Source organism: Apostichopus japonicus, chromosome 19 (genome assembly GCF_037975245.1).
Source record: "Apostichopus japonicus isolate 1M-3 chromosome 19, ASM3797524v1, whole genome shotgun sequence".
In the NCBI taxonomy this organism is placed as follows: domain Eukaryota; kingdom Metazoa; phylum Echinodermata; class Holothuroidea; order Aspidochirotida; family Stichopodidae; genus Apostichopus; species Apostichopus japonicus.
Window position 1 is genome coordinate 24,462,915 of NC_092579.1, and position 18,652 is coordinate 24,481,566.

The 18,652-nt window shown below is 36.7% G+C and overlaps 1 protein-coding gene across 8 annotated transcripts in view; it reads left to right on the forward strand.

Annotated features, from left to right (window-relative positions):
* The window catches only part of LOC139960267 (inactive rhomboid protein 1-like), a 56,552-nt gene that overhangs the window by 33,311 nt on the left and 4,589 nt on the right, over positions 1 to 18,652 (forward strand). For all 8 annotated transcript variants that reach the window (XM_071958496.1, XM_071958501.1, XM_071958499.1 and 5 more), the window contains 11 exons: positions 3,279 to 3,460; positions 7,287 to 7,468; positions 8,995 to 9,156; positions 11,007 to 11,307; positions 12,563 to 12,728; positions 13,238 to 13,507; positions 14,567 to 14,678; positions 15,818 to 15,892; positions 16,519 to 16,680; positions 18,056 to 18,144; positions 18,545 to 18,608. In XM_071958496.1, the coding sequence (XP_071814597.1) occupies positions 3,279 to 3,460; positions 7,287 to 7,468; positions 8,995 to 9,156; positions 11,007 to 11,307; positions 12,563 to 12,728; positions 13,238 to 13,507; positions 14,567 to 14,678; positions 15,818 to 15,892; positions 16,519 to 16,680; positions 18,056 to 18,144; positions 18,545 to 18,608 (1,765 nt within the window). The remainder of the gene's footprint in view (positions 1 to 3,278; positions 3,461 to 7,286; positions 7,469 to 8,994; positions 9,157 to 11,006; positions 11,308 to 12,562; positions 12,729 to 13,237; positions 13,508 to 14,566; positions 14,679 to 15,817; positions 15,893 to 16,518; positions 16,681 to 18,055; positions 18,145 to 18,544; positions 18,609 to 18,652) is intronic.

The following is an 18,652-nucleotide window of genomic DNA, read 5'->3' on the forward strand; positions in this document are numbered from 1 at the left end:
ATGCATGCTTATGTTCTTATCGACTGTGTTTCTAGAGGGCAAGCAGTTTTTGAGAATGAACAGGTTTGGCAGTTAGCTTTAAGCCCCTATGCAATATGATTTAAGAAATTTACTGTATAACTTGCTTGCATATCTCCACCCTACTTTTGCACTTATAGGAACTGTACCATGCAAACATAAGTATGAGTCCTCTGTTGGCACTGTTTATTGCTTCACAACTTTGATCGTCGTTCTGGCATGTTCAATATTGTGCAAGGATCTGTTTAATGCTTGTGTACTCCATATATATAAACGTGCATGGTGTGACATTATGTTTGTGTATTGAAGGATGTTCTTCTACAGTATATTGATTTTTTGGCACATTTATTAAATTTATCATCCCATAATCACCATTTTGTTGTGAATGAGAGGGGGGGGGGGAGGGGGAATAAGAAGTAATGTCACCCTATGAGAGGTGGTGTAACACAGTTTCAGTATGTTGTTCCAAAGTCCCTAGCAAGTTATCAACATCATGGCTGAGGCTCTTCATATACAGTAGGTATGGCCCAAATAGAGTTTTGCAAACCATTTCTTAATAGATATATCTATTAAGCCTATGCCACATCGAGAGTATTTATTAATAACTTACATACTCCAGATAGTGGTATCTTACATAAGGATACAAGTTTTCTAGGTCATGGTAGTGTATTCTATAATCTATCATTTTATTGTCCAAATAACTTAAAAGAAAAATGTAATAACAGGCATTTTTTCACAAGACTAAATTCTGTAATTGTGTGTATTAATCTTCTGTGACATCACGCTGTGTTCCTTGTTGGGTGTACAAACTAAACTTCATGTAGCGTACTGGGTAGTTCTGTACTATGCAATAATTGGGTATTAAAAGCAGATTTGTTTTTGGATACCATCATCGATCAAAGTTAGAACTTCCAGCCGGTTTCATCCTCTACCCTTACCTTGTGAAACATTCCATCCTCTTCCCAGCAATCTTTCTGACAGGTTCAGCTCATTCATTTTATCTTAAATATTTGTAGTGTAGACTTGAGGATAAGATATGAAAATAATTGCTTCCAGATATCAGAAGTAACTGTTTAAAAGTGTGGTTTCAATGAGGATTGACATCTGGCATTTATGTGGAATTTTTCATTTCCAATGTTAAAACAGATTTTCCAAAGGATGATAATGTTGAATTGTGGATGACTTCACATTGCTGATGTTATTTTTTTGTCATGTGAAAAAGTCATTATCCTTCTGGTGGCCCCACACACAGCTCACAATGATGTTGAGCAGTTCAGTTTAGGTCTTTTGTCTTGTCAATGATCAGTTTAAAATAATCATAGAAATTCCCTCCATATTGAAATGAATGAAATGAAATATCTTCAGGTTTTCTCCTTTGCAACCATCTCACCTTTGATATTTCTCAGCAGTTTCCTCAGCAGGCCAAGTTATAAGCATTTGACTATGTGGAAGCCATAAAACCAATGATGCGCATGAAATTGAATGCCAATTAAGTAAAATTGCCTTTCTCGATTCCCTACTTATGTGAAATTTCTTCGCTTTATCAGCCCAAATGTAACTGCACCTAACAGTTTACCGATTGAATGTCAGTTGATGTGGAAAAATGTCCCATTTGGCTTGCCATAGGCTTGGACCATTTATTTTTGGGTTTTTTCTGTGCCTCATTTAGAGGTTCTTTTAAGTGCTGTTTATGAAATCATCTTCTCCAGGGGTGCAAATCGATGACACACAGGCAAGTGAGGCATGAAACTAAGTATTCGCCAACCAGTTTGTGAATAGAAATATCATAACAATTGTACCAGTTTGATGAACCAATCGAACCGTCCAAAGAATTGCCTGTCGTTTGTTATAAACTGTCACTTATGGATAGCGATTTGATTTTGATGATTCAGTCTCTGTAGGTCTTCAGTTATACAGATTACGATCCATAATAATGAAGGACTTGCTGGATATTCTACAAATGCAAAGATCTATCTTAAATAGGTCTTGCTTGTTAGGAAAAATTGTTGTCTTCTGTGTACAAGGAAATGTGTTGACTAAATCAAATGCTAGCTTGAAAGTGCATCTGAGAAAGAGAAATTGTTCCAAACTCTCTTAAAATTCAAACTGTTAACTTGGTTGTACTGCTACTGTACTATATATGTGCAGCTCTGATATCTTTCCTAGTCTTGCATATGTGAATTACTCTACCAATTAACTACAGAATGAACATGGTGGTAAGACCATTACTTCATCAAGGTTTCAATCATTCTTGATTTGTATATTTTTGGGTGTGAATTCCTGTTAAATTTTTCATTGATTAGGGTTTTGTCCTTCTGTGACCCAAACCAGGCAATATCCTATATTGATTTTTTCTCATGCTACCTCTTCCAGCTCAGTGGTTTATCGAGCATAAATTTCTCAAATTTACATGTGATTTTCAAGCCAAACTAATTTTAGATCTACTAAAGGTACATTTTCCTTTTTAAAAGCACTTTAAAAACTGATGCGTTTGCTAGAATCCCTCACTGACGTCAGAAAGAAAGAAGCAGAATTCAAATGAAAGAGGGAAAGCTCATTATTTAGTACTTGAAAATTGTAGTCTTGAGACAGAAGGTGATAGCGGTCAGAGTCTGTGAAGTGTTGTTGCCGTAATTTAGTTGTAGATCTTGGTAGTGATTCACCTGTTGTACTTAGCATATTTACCCTGGATTGTAATGGGGGTGGGTGCCTGGATAGATCAGATCATACAGGTGTATACCATTATAAATGGAAATTTGATCGACTTCTTGCACGTTCATGGACATGTATTCATATAACATTTAAGAAACTGTGAGGACATTTACTGTGTACATGTAGACTATCTTTAACAGTTTCTTGTCAACAGTTGTATGTTATCTAATTACAGTAGACAGACATTTATAAGAGGCTTTGTAGTGAACTGAACATTTTGCATCAGAAACTAGATTCCATATTCTACTACCAGTCGTTCGAACTTTTCTGTAAATCTCCTTAATATTACAGGCCACCTTATCTAACTGCTATATGTGGTATTTGATAGTTTCAATCATAGATATCTAGGATATTTCCAAACTGAGTATGTCTTTCTCTAAAGTTTGTCACCTGGGGTTGTGTGCGATATAATTCTGTCCATGTTATTCAGAGGCAGTGTGCTGTGTAGAAAGAGAATTAAATTACAACAAGCATCTATGACCAAACTATATTTAAGATGTTTTTTTTTATGTTTCTGACCCTAATTTCTGTTCTTGTTGGTTTTGCAGTCGCCTGATGAGCCAGACCTTTAATTTCTTTGGAGTTGGTGACAACTGTCAGACAGACCAGCAGAGATGGAGGATGAAGAGTACTCGTCACATGAGTCGACGGCATGGTGGTGTGAAACCGGAGTTTGAGAGAGGACTGGAGCAGGGAGAGACTGGAATACCTCAGATTATAGATCCTCTAGGTAATTAAACTACAGTCATACTAACATTCTGGGATATTCACTTCTCTCTGTTGTATGGCTAGCTGTACAGAGCACACTGTATGTTCAGTGCAGTGTGGCTTTAGTTAAATGAATGATTGCATTAGTGTGCATGAAGACAGAACTGGCTGTTCCCCAATACTAATGAAAAGTCTGATTAGTTATACTTTTATGTGGATAGTTAGGCAGATGAAATTAACAAAAAAATAGTTGAAAGAAATACTGGTTTGTGGGTGGATGTTTGTCCTAAGATGTATCCCTGCCAGTCTGCATGACAATATTTAATAGAGAACATACTGGCAGAAACCATATTTCCATATTGTGAGCTGGTAAATGTTTATTTATGTAATATTTATAAGCTCAAAAGGTCAACTCACCTTTATAACTCCCGAAGCCTTTAAGCTTGTTATGATTCATAAAGCTTCTCATCTAATCAGTTATTCCCCTGTAGATCTTCATGTGTGCAATATTTAGTTTGAAGGAATCCTGGGCTCTTTCATTATCTTAATCCGTTTGGGTGTAGCAACCATTTTGTACCTCAGTATGTATACTGCATATTGAATGAATTGTCTGGTGGAAGATTTGGATACAATTTCCTCATAGTGTTTTTCTCTTTCTAACCATGTGAAAATTGTCCGTATTCGACATATTCTTCTTGAAGAAATCTGGTTTTCAAATTCACCAGTTTCTCACCAAAAGCACTGTTTGTTCGAACGCATCAATTAAGTGAATGACGCAATGCGGGCAAATAGGCAAAACCAGCGACTTGGTTCCTCAAACCAGGTATCGGGAGAGACGGGACCATCCTCATTCTGACAAAAGAATGGGACGGATCTTGGCATCCAATTCTAAATCTAAAACACCTGAATTTTGTTGGTAATACCAAAACATTCCTATATGGAAACTCTAGCTCTTATCATACCCCTACTCAGAAAGGGCATGTGGACGGCAAGTGTAGACCTACAAAATACACATAACAATACACAAGGACGACCAGGCTACCTAGCCTTCTACTAGGCAGTCCCGGGTATTCACGAGGGTGACAGGAGCAGTAGTATCATTCCTGGACGACTGGTTGGTGATAGGAGGGTCAGATAGAGGCAAGGAACAGCTTACAGAAGAAGGTAAAGACACTCCAGGAACTGGGTTGGATTATCAATGAAAAAAATCACAGCCAAACCCAATGCAGACAATCCAATTTCTAGGGGCGATACTGAACTCCCAGAAAGGGATAGCCCGCCCCACAGAAGAAAGAGTTATGGCAGTCACGACAGTGATGGCAAAAATACTGTCACAACAGGAGTCCTCGACCTTAACGTGGCTATGAGCAATGGGGCTAATGGCCAGCATGGTGGATATGGTGCAGTTGTGCAGACTACACATGTGTCCGCTAAAACTACACCTCCCCAAAACCACCAAACCAAAGAGCTTGGACAAGGTTGCACCCGCCTCCCGGTCGGTCGGGGGAAGTCATACTTCATCTACAATTGTGGTATGACACAAGGAATTGGAACCAAAATTGTGTTCCTTTCACAATAGTACTGCCATTGACTTGTTTTGTTAAGCACCTAGAGCAGCTACTTCTTGTTGCTGATTTGACACTATACATTAATATTAGGCTGAAGTTAAACCTGCTTAGCCAGTTACTGACTTCAAACCATGACACCTTATTTGCCATCTGATCTTACACTTGCATTGTGTGGATTCATTAATATATGGTTCCAGTTGATATTATACATTAGATTAATATACCCAGACAGGGAAACTCACAAGGATCAAAACCAAAACATCATGATTCTTGGCTTATTAATATGTTTATGGTCACCCTATTCTGTTCTGTTAGAATAGCTTATACCTTCAGTCTTGCATTTCAAGTAACATTAAAAGAAAGATATTCAAAGCAGAATCAGATTTTATCTAAGCTCCCTGGGGGAGTTGCTCTTTTATTACCATTTTCATCACAACTCAGATGCATAATGACCGCTGAGTTTTCTGTAAGCTTAGAAAATCCAGGTTAGATATTTTAAAATCATCTTGAATCTTTGATGTGGGTAGATCTGTTCTTAAATGCTTATGACAGTACGAAGGCGTTATTTATTGATGATCATTTGAGCAAACAACCATACAAGTTACAGAACAGTTCAATGCAATTGTTGCTGGGTGTGGCATATTGCTTGTGATGTTTCATTGTATGTAGAGATGGATGAATTGTCTTGGTGATATCTGAAAGATGTGAAAGGTGGATGGTTGGATAATGGATATGTTAGTTTCCTGTATGTATGAATATCTACACGATTATTTGTAACATACATCTTAATATGGGCGGATGGATGTCCGTGTGAATATTTATAACATAGAATCTATATGGATGGATGGATGTCTATGTGATTATTTATAACATACAATCTATATGGATGGATGGATGTCTACAGTATGTATAACATAGAATCTATATGGATGGATGGATGTCTATGTGAATATTTATAACATACAATCTATATTGATGGATGGATGTACTTATGTTATTATTTATAACATACAATCTATATGGATGGATGGATGTCTATGTATAACATACAATCTATATGGATGGATGTCTGTGTGATTATTAATAACATTCATTTATATGGATGGATGGATGTGCCTATGTTATTATTTATAACATACAATCTATATGGATGGATGTCTATGTATAACATACAATTCATATAGATGGATGGATGTCTATGTAATTATTGATAACATACAATCCATATGGATGTCTGTGTGATTATATATTTATAACATACAATCTATATGGATGGATGGATGTCTATGTATAACATACAATCTATATGGATGGATGTCTGTGTGATTATTAATAACATTCATTTATATGGATGGATGGATGTGCCTATGTTATTATTTATAGCATACAATCTATATGGATGGATGTCTATGTATAACATACAATTCATATAGATGGATGGATGTCTATGTAATTATTGATAACATACAATCCATATGGATGTCTGTGTGATTATATATTTATAACATACAATCTATATGGATGTCTGTGTGATTATTTATAACATTCATCTATATGGATGGATGTCTATGTGATTATTTATAACATACAATCTATATGGATGGATGGATATCTGTGTGATTATTTATAACAAACCTATATTAATGGATGTCTATGTGATTATTTATAACATACAATCTATATGGATGGATGGATATCTGTGTGATTATTTATAACAAACCTATATTAATGGATGTCTATGTGATTATTTATAACATACAATCTATATGAATGGATGTCTATGTGATTATTTATAAACTACAGATAGTTGATCAAAGCTCTGGGCAGGACCAGTAACAAACTTTCACCAAATTTTACACTTAAACACATGTATCACAGTAGAAGGGAATATCACTAATGAGGAAATTATGGAAGAACAAACATGAAGTTTCCCTCCCTTTCATAACTTGGAACAAAATGTAACTGAAAATAGAGAACGATGTTTGGGACCAGTTAGTAATGGCTTAGACTGGGTAGTAATTTAGTCCCCTGGGTTCCAGGGTACCTGTTCCCATCACTAGCATGGTATCAGTCTATATGCAAATTAATGCTAATTCAAGGTGAATCACACAGAAGCGTAGCAGTAGTTGAATCTACTACCGAGTCTACTGTTGTGAACATTATAAATACAACGTCAAAAGCAAACCCCTAATCAGAGGAGTAAGCAATCATTACAAATAATGACAAAACTTACAAAAGATTTCTCTTGAAATCTGCTATTCTCTTTTCTTGACCCTTCAGCACGTCCAAGGTCTAGAGATGAACTTGATGGGCCTAGAGGACCTCTTCCATCACAACTCAGCACAGCAACTGGGACGAGCAGTATCTTGCAAAAACAGTATTCAAACAAGATTATACGACAGAGGAGCAAGAGACAGTCTGTGGCTAAGATGGGCTGGGAGGCTATAAGACAATCAGTCCGTGTAAGTAGTCTTGTCTCACTACCCTAGTCAGGGTTGTGTCTAGGAGGGTGCTGGATTTACTTCCTTCTTCGCTTACCTGTCTTTCCACCTAACCTTATCCCATAGTTGTTACAATATTGTTGTTGTGTAACCTTCTTTTAAATCTTGTTTTTTTCTATACTCCGATGTTCAATGCTACAACTTATACCACATTCACCTTTGTGGTGTGTTCATACATGTTTTCCATAGTTAGTAGCATGACAAGGCCAGTTCTTAGTTGTCTATATTCCCATTAGAAAGCTATGATCTCACAGGCTGTAAGAAACTCATGTAGCTTGTCACCATCATAAACTTATTGGAATCTGTTATCGCTGTCAAGGGTCTCCCTGGGCACAGTAATTGCAAATTGCAAAAGTTGCCCCTAATTTAGTTGAACCTTACTAATCCTGTAGCAGATAATATTGGAATAGGACTTTCAGTTCTTGTCACCTTGCTTTGCCTGGGTTATGTCCAAGCTTCCTTATTACTACCATCAGTCCCATGGGGTTTCTTTCCAAAGATCAGTAATATTTCAAAGGAATTCTTTTCAAGTGATTCCATGGGAACATTTTAATTGGCCTTTAATTGTGTTTGTGTGTGTTTGTGATGCCCTAGCTTGTAAACATGATACCTCAAGATATGTAACATCTGCATTTGGCATGTGGCTTCCCTATAATGAGTATAAGAACCCTGTTGGATGGAGGTCAAAGGTCATTTGGGTTCAGTAGAGGGCAAAATGTGAAAATCCCAGAAACGCTGTACCTCCAGAACCTGAAGCTCATGCATGCATGGTAGGATAGTCTTCTGTAGTGCCAAGTTTTTACATCATTTGGTGTAGGTCAGAGTTGAAAGCCATTAAAGGTCAAAACTTGTAATACTTGTTAACACGATCTCCAAGTAAGAAAGTTTATTGGCTCTCATATTTTGCATGTGGCTTCTCTATAATGAGCACAAGAACCTTATTGTTTTTGGTGGATGTTAAAGGTCATTTGGGATCATCAAAGGTCACATTGTTAAGCCATATAAACACAAACCTTGTAAATTCAATATCCTAAGATAGATTATACTGCTCTCCATCTGCAGTAGTAACTTCAGCCAGGGTTATTAGGTTACAAACTTCTCTGTGCTGCCGCATATGTGTGATGTATTTGAAGGCAAGTAACTGCTGGGAGGGGTTTTCCCCTGGTTATATATAGTAGCAATGGTAGCAATATGACTGAATTATGATGCAGCCTAATATGACAGAAAGCTTCTTGTCTCGGAATAGTCAATACTCCATAATATTCAAGGGATATCTATATTATCAATTTCATAGTTTTGTTTTAAGAAACAAGTGTTTCTTTTTACGGTTTTTGGTTCTGATGCTCTGGCATAAGTATTGTTTGTTGGTGCATCACATCACCATTAGTAATTGTTCCACCTCTATGACCTCTTCCATTTATGCACTACCTTTTGTCAAAGAGAATAATATCATGGCATTGTTCAATATATTTCATTCTTAATTTCAGCATAACAGATCGTCGTTTCTGAGGAGCAGCCAGACAGTCACGTCCCAGTCCCGTAGACCTCCCTTGGTTCATAGCAGAAGTTTTGCTCCTGCTAGCCTCATGGCTGAGAACTGTGAAGATTATGATGATATCGATTCCTCTCACTTCTTCTCTCCTGGTGCTGTAAGTACTACCAGTGCTGTCGTATATGTCAATCTGTCTTGTAGCTGATGTTGTATGCTTGTTGCAGAAATTAATCACAGACATGTGTACATGCAAGCAAGTCAACAATGTTTTCAATGAATATACTTTTTTCTGAACATTGCGTTTTCAAGAAATGGTAATATTTCTTACCTTCAGTTTATGCATGAATAGAGAAACCGTTTGATACCCATTGCTTTCCACTGCCTTCCCATCACCAAACCCTATGTGTCCTTCACATCACAAAACCCTGTTTGTCCTGTACATCACCAACCCTATGTGTCCTTCACATCACCAAACCCTGTTTGTCCTGTACATCACCAACCCTATGTGTCCTTCACATCACCAAACCCTGTTTGTCCTGCACATCACCAACCCTATGTGTCCTTCACATCACCAACCCTATGTATCCTTCACAAAGTTCACTTAAATTCTCCCTATCATTCTCATAAATTATCCCTATCCTTTGAGAGAGATGTGTGTCTCAGTTGAATTTCAGGTAACCTTTGCAAACTCTGTCAACTGCATGCCTGATCCTGTCGTAATTAATGAATACCCTTGAAAAGCTCAGCTGGGAATCTTGCTTCTGATAAATCTTTGTTTTTCCATCACACTAAGCTGAATAATTTTTTCTCTGTAGAATCACAGGGGTGTGAACTTGGATAATGAAACATCCTGGTGGTCTATAGTCTATATTTGACTATACTCACCATTTCTCATTTACATTACTTTGCCATGGTCAAACTAGCGTAAGATCCATCAAGATATCAAACTGGAGGATTTAATAAGCCTTAGTAGAGTCCTCATTCTTCAACAATATTTTCATATTTGGTTTCAAAGAGGCCCCACAGGAAACAGAAAGTTAGCCTCTAGCTATGAATACCTTCAGTTTCATAAGGTATAGTTTATTTCTTACCTTAAAGGAGCACCAAGGGATAAAACTAGTTCACAGTACAGAAAAATCTCTTTAATCTTTGATTCCTTGTTGAAGACAAAACGAATCAAGATGATGTTGTATTATGTGTGTGTCATTGAGTGTAAACACCCAAAACGTACAGGAAGTATTCATTTTATTCTTGGTATGTTGATCCATCTTAGTAAAACAGGTCATAGTGGTCAAAGGTCACCTGAAGTCAACAGAGTTCAAAAGAGGTAAAAATACTTGTTAACACAAAAACTCCTGGAGCAAAGCTTGGATGAATTTCATACTTAAATAGAATGTAGCTCCACCTTGGGAAGATACAAAATTATAATTTCTCATTTTGGGTGTTGTAATGTTAATGGACCTGAGATTTGATGTAATTTTAGATCATTGTGTTAGACAATACAAGAAGTATTTCCCCCCACATTGGCAACTATTTCAGGCAAAGGTCAGTCTTGGTTCTTTCATGAATGCAGAAAGGATCCATGCATGCAGACATGGTGGTGTGTCTGCGTGAGTTACAGAGTGTGATTCCCTGGCATGTAAACAGGATAAATGAATGTAAAAAGTGCTTCCAACTTCATGCTAGGTATGTAGACACAACAAGAATCACAAACCATACACTCTTGCTTGATGCTGTTAACATATGCTGACAGATTTTCATCCCAGCTTTGTATCATACTAACCAAAAGGAGGATTGATTAAAAGCAATGGATTCTGACACAAGGTTGTAGAATATGGAAGTTTAGAGTGGCACAAACAGCAATGTATACATACTTCTTCAGGGACAAAGAAGCATCAGCAGTATTACCTTAAAACAAAGTAAAGGAATATTTGATAGTTATTATTACAAGATATTTTCGTATCCTGTTAATTCATATATTATTTATTATCATCATCATCACTTTAGGTCTCCGAAGATATCCAGGATGATGTGTTCTTTGACTTCTCTCCACCAACTCGTAGGAGAGAGTTAAATCAAACTAAAACATTACCTAGAATAGACTCAGTAACTAGTGACCAAGAATCAGCAGCAGCTTCATCAGCTGTAGCATACAGACCAGATGGACTCAGAGAGAGCATCTCACTCCCTGGATTTGTGGGCCGTAGAGTCAGGTCTATCCCAGACGAGGAGGAGGAAGAGGGGAAGAAAATCAAGACCAAGAAGAAGAAGAAGAAGAAGAAAGAAGAAGAAGATGAGCAAGAAGAAGGTAAGTCTGTGATATAATTACATAAGAAATTGATGGCAGCCTTGTTAATTACTGAGAAGTAAGTACTGTACATGCTATCATCCCTGAGTCTGGGGATAAGTCCCTGTTGTTGAACAGACTGTCACATTCATAGCCCTATTCCCACTTTTCTGGGTGTTTAATCCCACAGACCATATTTCATCAATGTAGTTTGTGTTGTTAACCATGTCAGGGATTTGAGTTGAAAATAATTTCCTTTGAATATGAGATCCCTGGGCTTTTATTATATTTTTTCCCAGTATTTTACTGAAGGCCTCTGTGGCCTGGTGCTGTTGACATCCTGTCGGAGATAAACAATTCCTACAGGGTTTTGACTATTACTTTAATTTTCAATTGTCGATGATTTTAATCTATAATTTTCCAGGTTGTATATTTTCCTTATACAAGTAATTGATACATACTATGCAATACTATACAATGTTCAACCCTAGCTTCTCCCATTCCTGACCCAAACTAGAAATTCATGGTTAATGTTAACAGGAATCTTCAAGGTATAGGCTCTCTGAACTGCAAATTTGAAACTTGGGATGGCCCACGGAAATCAGACCTTTTACAAAGTAAGGATAAAGGTATAAAAAGTACACATTCAGGGCACTTGACTCAACAGTATGTGTTATATACTTCCACCACAGTGTAAACTTAAGGCCAGAATATTGACTTTTTATGAGTGAATAAAAAATACACTGAAGGAAAAGCACGTGCAGAGCATTCTCAAACAGTTTGGAACCAGTTGCAAATATTTAGATTCGAATATGAAAGATTTGGAAAAATTTAAATGAGCAGAAATTTCCCCCAAATTTGTCAGTAATTCTTATGGCCTGCCGGCTAACACATTCTGTTCATCCCTGGTTCATCCATATAGAACTTAATTTCTCCTTCCTCCACGATGTCATCCCGCCATTCATCTACCTCATTCCTAGCCAGCCTTCTCCCAGTCTCCTTCCAGTCAAGTAGCTTCCTTCTCTCAAAATGTCAACATTTAACATACCTGAGGGTGTTTTTATTCCACTGTTGGTTCCATATTTTACCATTCCTAAGTGTGAATTATGCAAAATATCCACACTCGAGAAAGCATCGTGGACCAAAAGAAACCTGGTACAAGGTTATCATCAATCAGTCACTTGGACGGTGCTTTCAGAATAAACCATAATTTTTTTCATTTTGCTGCCTTAAAGAAGTCTTGTTTTCATGTTTTCTCATTTCATTTATTGGATAGATGATGCAGAATCAGGATTATCATCACCACATGTAGCCTTCAGTGATGCAACACCTCTCACAGATCCTGGTGAACCTCCTCCTACTGACTTCTTTGATTATGGTCATACCTCTACTCCTGCCTATGGTCTGGATAATCAGATGACCCCTCGCATGGCTGATATGGTGTACGTAATCCTGGTCTAATTAACTTGTTAGTCAGTGCTCTCAACTATTGGTTATTCTCTGCAGCAGCTGAGTTGCTTATTGTTTTCTATTTTTAATGAACATTTCAAGTTACACATTGCTGTATACTTGTTTAGATACCTCAATAATTTGGATACATATATCTATGTCTTTGATACTACAAGTTATCTTTCCCACATGTTGCTAAAAAAAGTTTCATTGATTGCATAAAAAAATGGAATTGTCTCACTAAAATATAGTGAACTGGCATGGCATCTAGTCATTGGAGTACAACATCCCATTCCATTCACAGTTAGCCTCAACCTTTAGTTTTTACACTATTTCTGAAGTATATACCAATGGGAAACATTGTGATGTGACTCTAAGAGGGGGAAATGAAGTTGTTTTTACTGTTTTTATTTCCGCCTTTCCGCCTTACGTTTGTCTTTGTACCATCTGAGTACAGTTAACTGACAGGGCTAACGTTCACATCTTAATATTTTTTCTTCAGGCCTACAGGTATAGGCTGGAGAAAGAAGGCCCCAGATGATAGATTTAATCTTAGTCCTATCTTCCCTCAAGACATTCCAGACTCTGGAGCAGGAAGGCAAATCATCAGGAGAAATAAAATCCATGACAAAATTATGCAGCATGCCATGGACAACTCAGATCGAAGGGAGATTGGTAAAGGCCTGGTTGGAAGGGTCTTAAACAGAAGTTTTCGGTCCAAAAGAATGGATAGCTATGTCCAAAAACAGATTGAAGAAATTGAGGACCATCGGTTAGTCACAAAATAATCATCAATTTTACTTGTTTCCAAATAATGTAGAGAAGGAGGGCTGTGTTATTCAAGAGGTATAGTCCAAGGACCTACTATGGCACAGTGCCTATTATGATGCACTGCTGGAAGTTTCATGATTTTTACCATAGCAACCGAACTTAAAACCAAAGTGTGCTCCTTTGTCTCAATATGTGATATTTATTAATTTGAAGTCAAGCTGAGATGTAAATTGGCAAAGCTAGGTCCAAACGACTATCCAGTCACTAATAATATTTTTGGTATTCAATGTAAAGAATGCCAGAAGTAGCCTCCAAATATTTTCTCTGGTCTTTTGATTTTGCACTTGTTAGTTTACAATATCGCTCAGTTGTGTTAAGATTTTGTCAAAATATACAAACGTGTAATAAAAACATGTCAAGTGCTATTTAACATTGAGTGCTCATCTAATTGGTGGGCAGAAGACAAACAACATTAAATTTTGCCTGGAAAGGATATGGAAGTAGGAATTTAAATAAAACTAATCTCTTATAAATATATGGAGTCCTCAAAAGCTGAGATGAAAGAAAGAGCCACACCCCCTGTTATTGTGCTGCTCAATAATCAGGTATTCATTCATACTTAGTAAAGATTCCTAAATCCTATTGGTCCATTCAGGTCAGCTGACCGTGGTTAATCCTGTGAGTAACGCACGGTAAAATTACGGGGCATCACTTTAATAAATCTTTGGTTATATGTAACCAAAAATGTTTTGTTTTATGATTTTTTCCCCCACACAAATGGTAGTGTATGAATGAACGGGGTTAATCAACGGTCTAGCGTGCGTTACTCACATGATTAATGCACTGCGGGTGTTAATGCTATCGCTGGTTGGATGCACTCGGGCTCCGCCCTCGTGCATCGCTTGCATTATCCCCCGATCGTGCATTAATCCTGTGAGTAACGCACGCTAGACCGTTGATTAACCCCTTATTAAGCTACACATTTATTAAGTGTTCTTGTATTTACAGCCTATAGTATGGATACTTGTACTGTTACTGACATTGTTGATTTACTTTATAGGCCATACTTCACCTACTGGGTTACCACTGTACAGGTTATAATCATGATAGTCTCGTTGGCCTTCTACGGGTTTGCTCCAATTGGATTCAACTACACACAGAAAACAGGTTTGGTGAGTACACACAAAGATAAAGAATGGTAATGATTCATGACTTGTAAGGCTTTGGAAATAGTATTTAAAATAAACATGAAGATTCCACTGCATTAAAAAATGTGAATAGTTGGGAAACTGTTAACAAAACATGTTGAAGTAATTATTGAGCAGGCATTTACTCATTAGCTGTACTAAGTAATCTTGTATATCTCCATAGCAACATGTATTGACTATACAAGTGATAAGTAAATCTCCATGCATAGCGTGTAAATTCATCTTAGTAAGTCCTCCGGTAACCTTCGTTAGTATGGGCTGTCGCCAGTGGCCGAAATATGAAACCTTGTAACCAAGCTAACTCAATGAGTTCTCCTATGATGAGTGTAATAGTTGGATAAGGAGTTCTTGGTTTCTCTCGTTGACAAAGTCTTGTCAAGGAGGTCAAAGTCAGAAATCTGCAGAAAACATTATAAATTCAACAGTAGACCTTGAGTGAACTGCATACTGAGTGCATAGATCTGCCTTAGTGGTTGCAAAATCCCTGCTGTATTTTGGACATCAAACACCTTTGAGGTCAATAATTGTCAAAGTTTGAAAACCTTGTAAACATAAAGCATGCACAAATATCATACTTGTTATGTGGACCTGCCTTGATAGTGTGTATAGGAAATCTTGAAGGTTATTTCATATCACTAGAACTTAAAGTATGAAAACCTGGGAAACATGGGAACTGGAAACTTATAAGTGTCAGTGAACTTTCATACTTCAAAAGTAGATCCATCTTTGTGAATACCAGAACAGTATTTTCTCTGTTCAGTTTTTGAGTTCTTTGAAATCAACAGAAGTCAAAGTCTATAAACATTGCTAACACAGTAAAGCTATAAAATCGAGCATCATATACGTTGTGAAGATCCATCTGAGTGGACACTATGTCAAAAAGTTGTTAATCATGATAAATTAAAAAAAAAACAAAAAAAACATAGCTTGCATGACTTGATACTTGATTTGTAGATCCATATTAAGCAAGAATCTTGCTTACCACTTGAATTCTACAATAGCCAAAGCATCACCTTTGCATTGTCTGTACACATGTAAGTATATGCTGTGGCAAGACATCGCTAAGCCTATTGGCTTTCTCTTTGACGCATTATCTGAAACAGGTGCAGCAGACTAACTTGGTGGTAGAAACAGTGGGCTACATGGAACCAGATAACTTCTGGATTGGACCCAGACCGGTGAGTTTAGAAACCAACTGGAACGACTAACACTAACAAAAGTCTTGAAATTGTGATATGAGAATCAAACAGACTTAATACACCCATTAGACATTTTTTACAGTTATGCTGGAATACTTTTAATAGCATGTTGCTTTATGATATGTTAGTTGCAGTTGCATCATCTTCCCTGTTTGTAATGCCTTTATGTATTATTGATCAATCACTTAAGTAGTGGCAGTATGTATGCAGTTATGAGATAAACGTTATAGCTAAAATGTGCTGTGATATATTGCTATGTATTGCTTTGTAATAGAGTTATAAATGCTATATTATTTTACATTATTTGTAGTAATTGTGCTGAATATGAGTATAATGTTATGAGTTATATTTAGCTGAGTGTTGACTGCTATGGAATAATCTATTTATATTTGCTATTTGTAGTTAATTGTGGAGTGTACTGTAATCTATGTATCGGTTAAATTGCTTTGTATTTAGAATACTGCTATGCCTTTGTATTTAATATTGCTTTGCATTGAGTAACCTACTATATCATTAAGTGTGTATTCAGCAGAGCTATAGAACTTAGTGTTAAAACTTGTGACACCACTGCATGTTTAACTAGTATGAAATTGTTCATGTTTCAGGCGGATCTGGTGCATTTAGGGGCAAAGTATGCCCCCTGTATGCACCGGGATGAGGAAATATATTATCAGATTAAACGAGAGAGACACTTAGAGTCACAGTCAGGGTGTTGTATCAGGACTGATGGAGCAGGATGTCTGCAGACTCTTGAAGAAGAATGCTCTGTAAGTGACTATATTTATGAATATTTGTGAGATTATGACAGCAATTGCCTGAATATTTATGAGAGTATGACAGCAACAGCCTGAATATTTATGAGATTATGACATCAACAGCCTGAATATTTATGAGATTATGACAACAATAGCCTGAATATTTGTGAGATTGCTGGCTATGCTGTCATAATCTCATAAATATTCAGGCTGTTGCTATCATAATTATGACATCAACAGCCTGAATATTTATGAGATTATGACAGCAATAGCCTGAATATTTGTGAGAGTATGACAGAAACAGCCTTTATGAGATTATGATAGCAACAGCCTGAATATTAATGAGATTATGACAACAATAGCTTGAATATTTCTGAGAGTATGACAGCAACAGCCTTTATGTGATTATGATAGCAACAGCCTGAATATTTATGAGAGTATGACAGCAACACTTTATGAGATTATGATAGCAACAGCCTGAATATTTATGAGATTATGACAGCAATAGCCTGAATATTTATGAGATTATGACAGCATAGCCTGAATATTTGTGAGAGTATGACAGCAACAGCCTTTATGTGATTATGATAGCAACAGCCTGAATATTTATGAGAGTATGACAGCAACACTTTATGAGATTATGATAGCAACAGCCTGAATATTTATGAGATTATGACAGCAATAGCCTGAATATTTATGAGATTATGACAGCATAGCCTGAATATTTGTGAGAGTATGACAGCAACAGCCTTTATGTGATTATGCTAGCCATAGCCTGAATATTTATGAGATTATGACATCAATAGCCTGAATATTAATGAGATTATGACAGTAATAGCCTGAATATTTATGAGATTATGAAAACAATAGCCTGAATATTTCTGAGAGTATGACAGCAACAGCCTTTATGTGATTATGATAGCAACTGCCTGAATATTTATGAGATTATGACAGCAATAGCCTGAATATTTATGAGATTATGACAACAATAGCCTGAATATTTATGAGATTATAACAGCAATAGCCTTTATGAGATTATGATAGCAACAGCCTGAATATTTATGAGAGTATGACAGCAACAGCCTTTATGTGATTATGATAGCAACAGCCTGAATATTTATGAGATTATGACAGCAATAGCCCGAATATTTATGAGATTATGACAACAATAGCCTGAATATTTATGAGATTATAACAGCAATAGCCTGAATATTTATGAGATTATAACAGCAATAGCCTGAATATTTATGAGAGTATGACAGCAATTGATAGAGCTGCATCCCATGTATTGTATTCTTTGATTTGTCTCACATAACATTCTATGATGTTTCTCTCTACAAATCATCTTCAGCAATCTGATTCTTGACAAACTGTTCATCCTTTTTAGACAATATTTGCAACATTCCATAAATGGCCTGATCCAGCAGATTCCTCTCACAGTAGACTATCTGGTCCAGTTTGTGGTCAAGATCCAAGGTAAGTCAGGCTCAAAATCTTTGAATATGATTTATTTTAATTTAAATGTGTATAGACACCACAAGCATATCAAATGAATCTGACATTGCTTCTATCTAGTGTTCTCTCTTGCATTCATTCTTTGTGAGAAGCTAAGACGTTTATAAAGAGAGGAGTGCATTCTTGTGGAAATGTAGACTTCTTGTGGAAAATGTAACACAGGAAGACCTGTAGTAGCAATAAAGTCCGCAACTGATCTGCAAGCTGCAGTTTTCTATGTTACTCAGAATGATGAGGAAGCTGTGGCCTTTAACAATGTAGGTAACAAAGGAACAATGTTCATAGAAACATTTCCAGACACTACAAGAATGGGTTGTTAAGCTATGTCCTCATGAATAATCATAATATCTTTATCTTTCAGGGAATGCTTAAATCCATTATCCACTCCACCGTATGAATGGCCTGATAATATATCAAACTGGGAGGTGAGTATCAACTACTCTGTTTATTCTACAAAGTGAATTTGTTC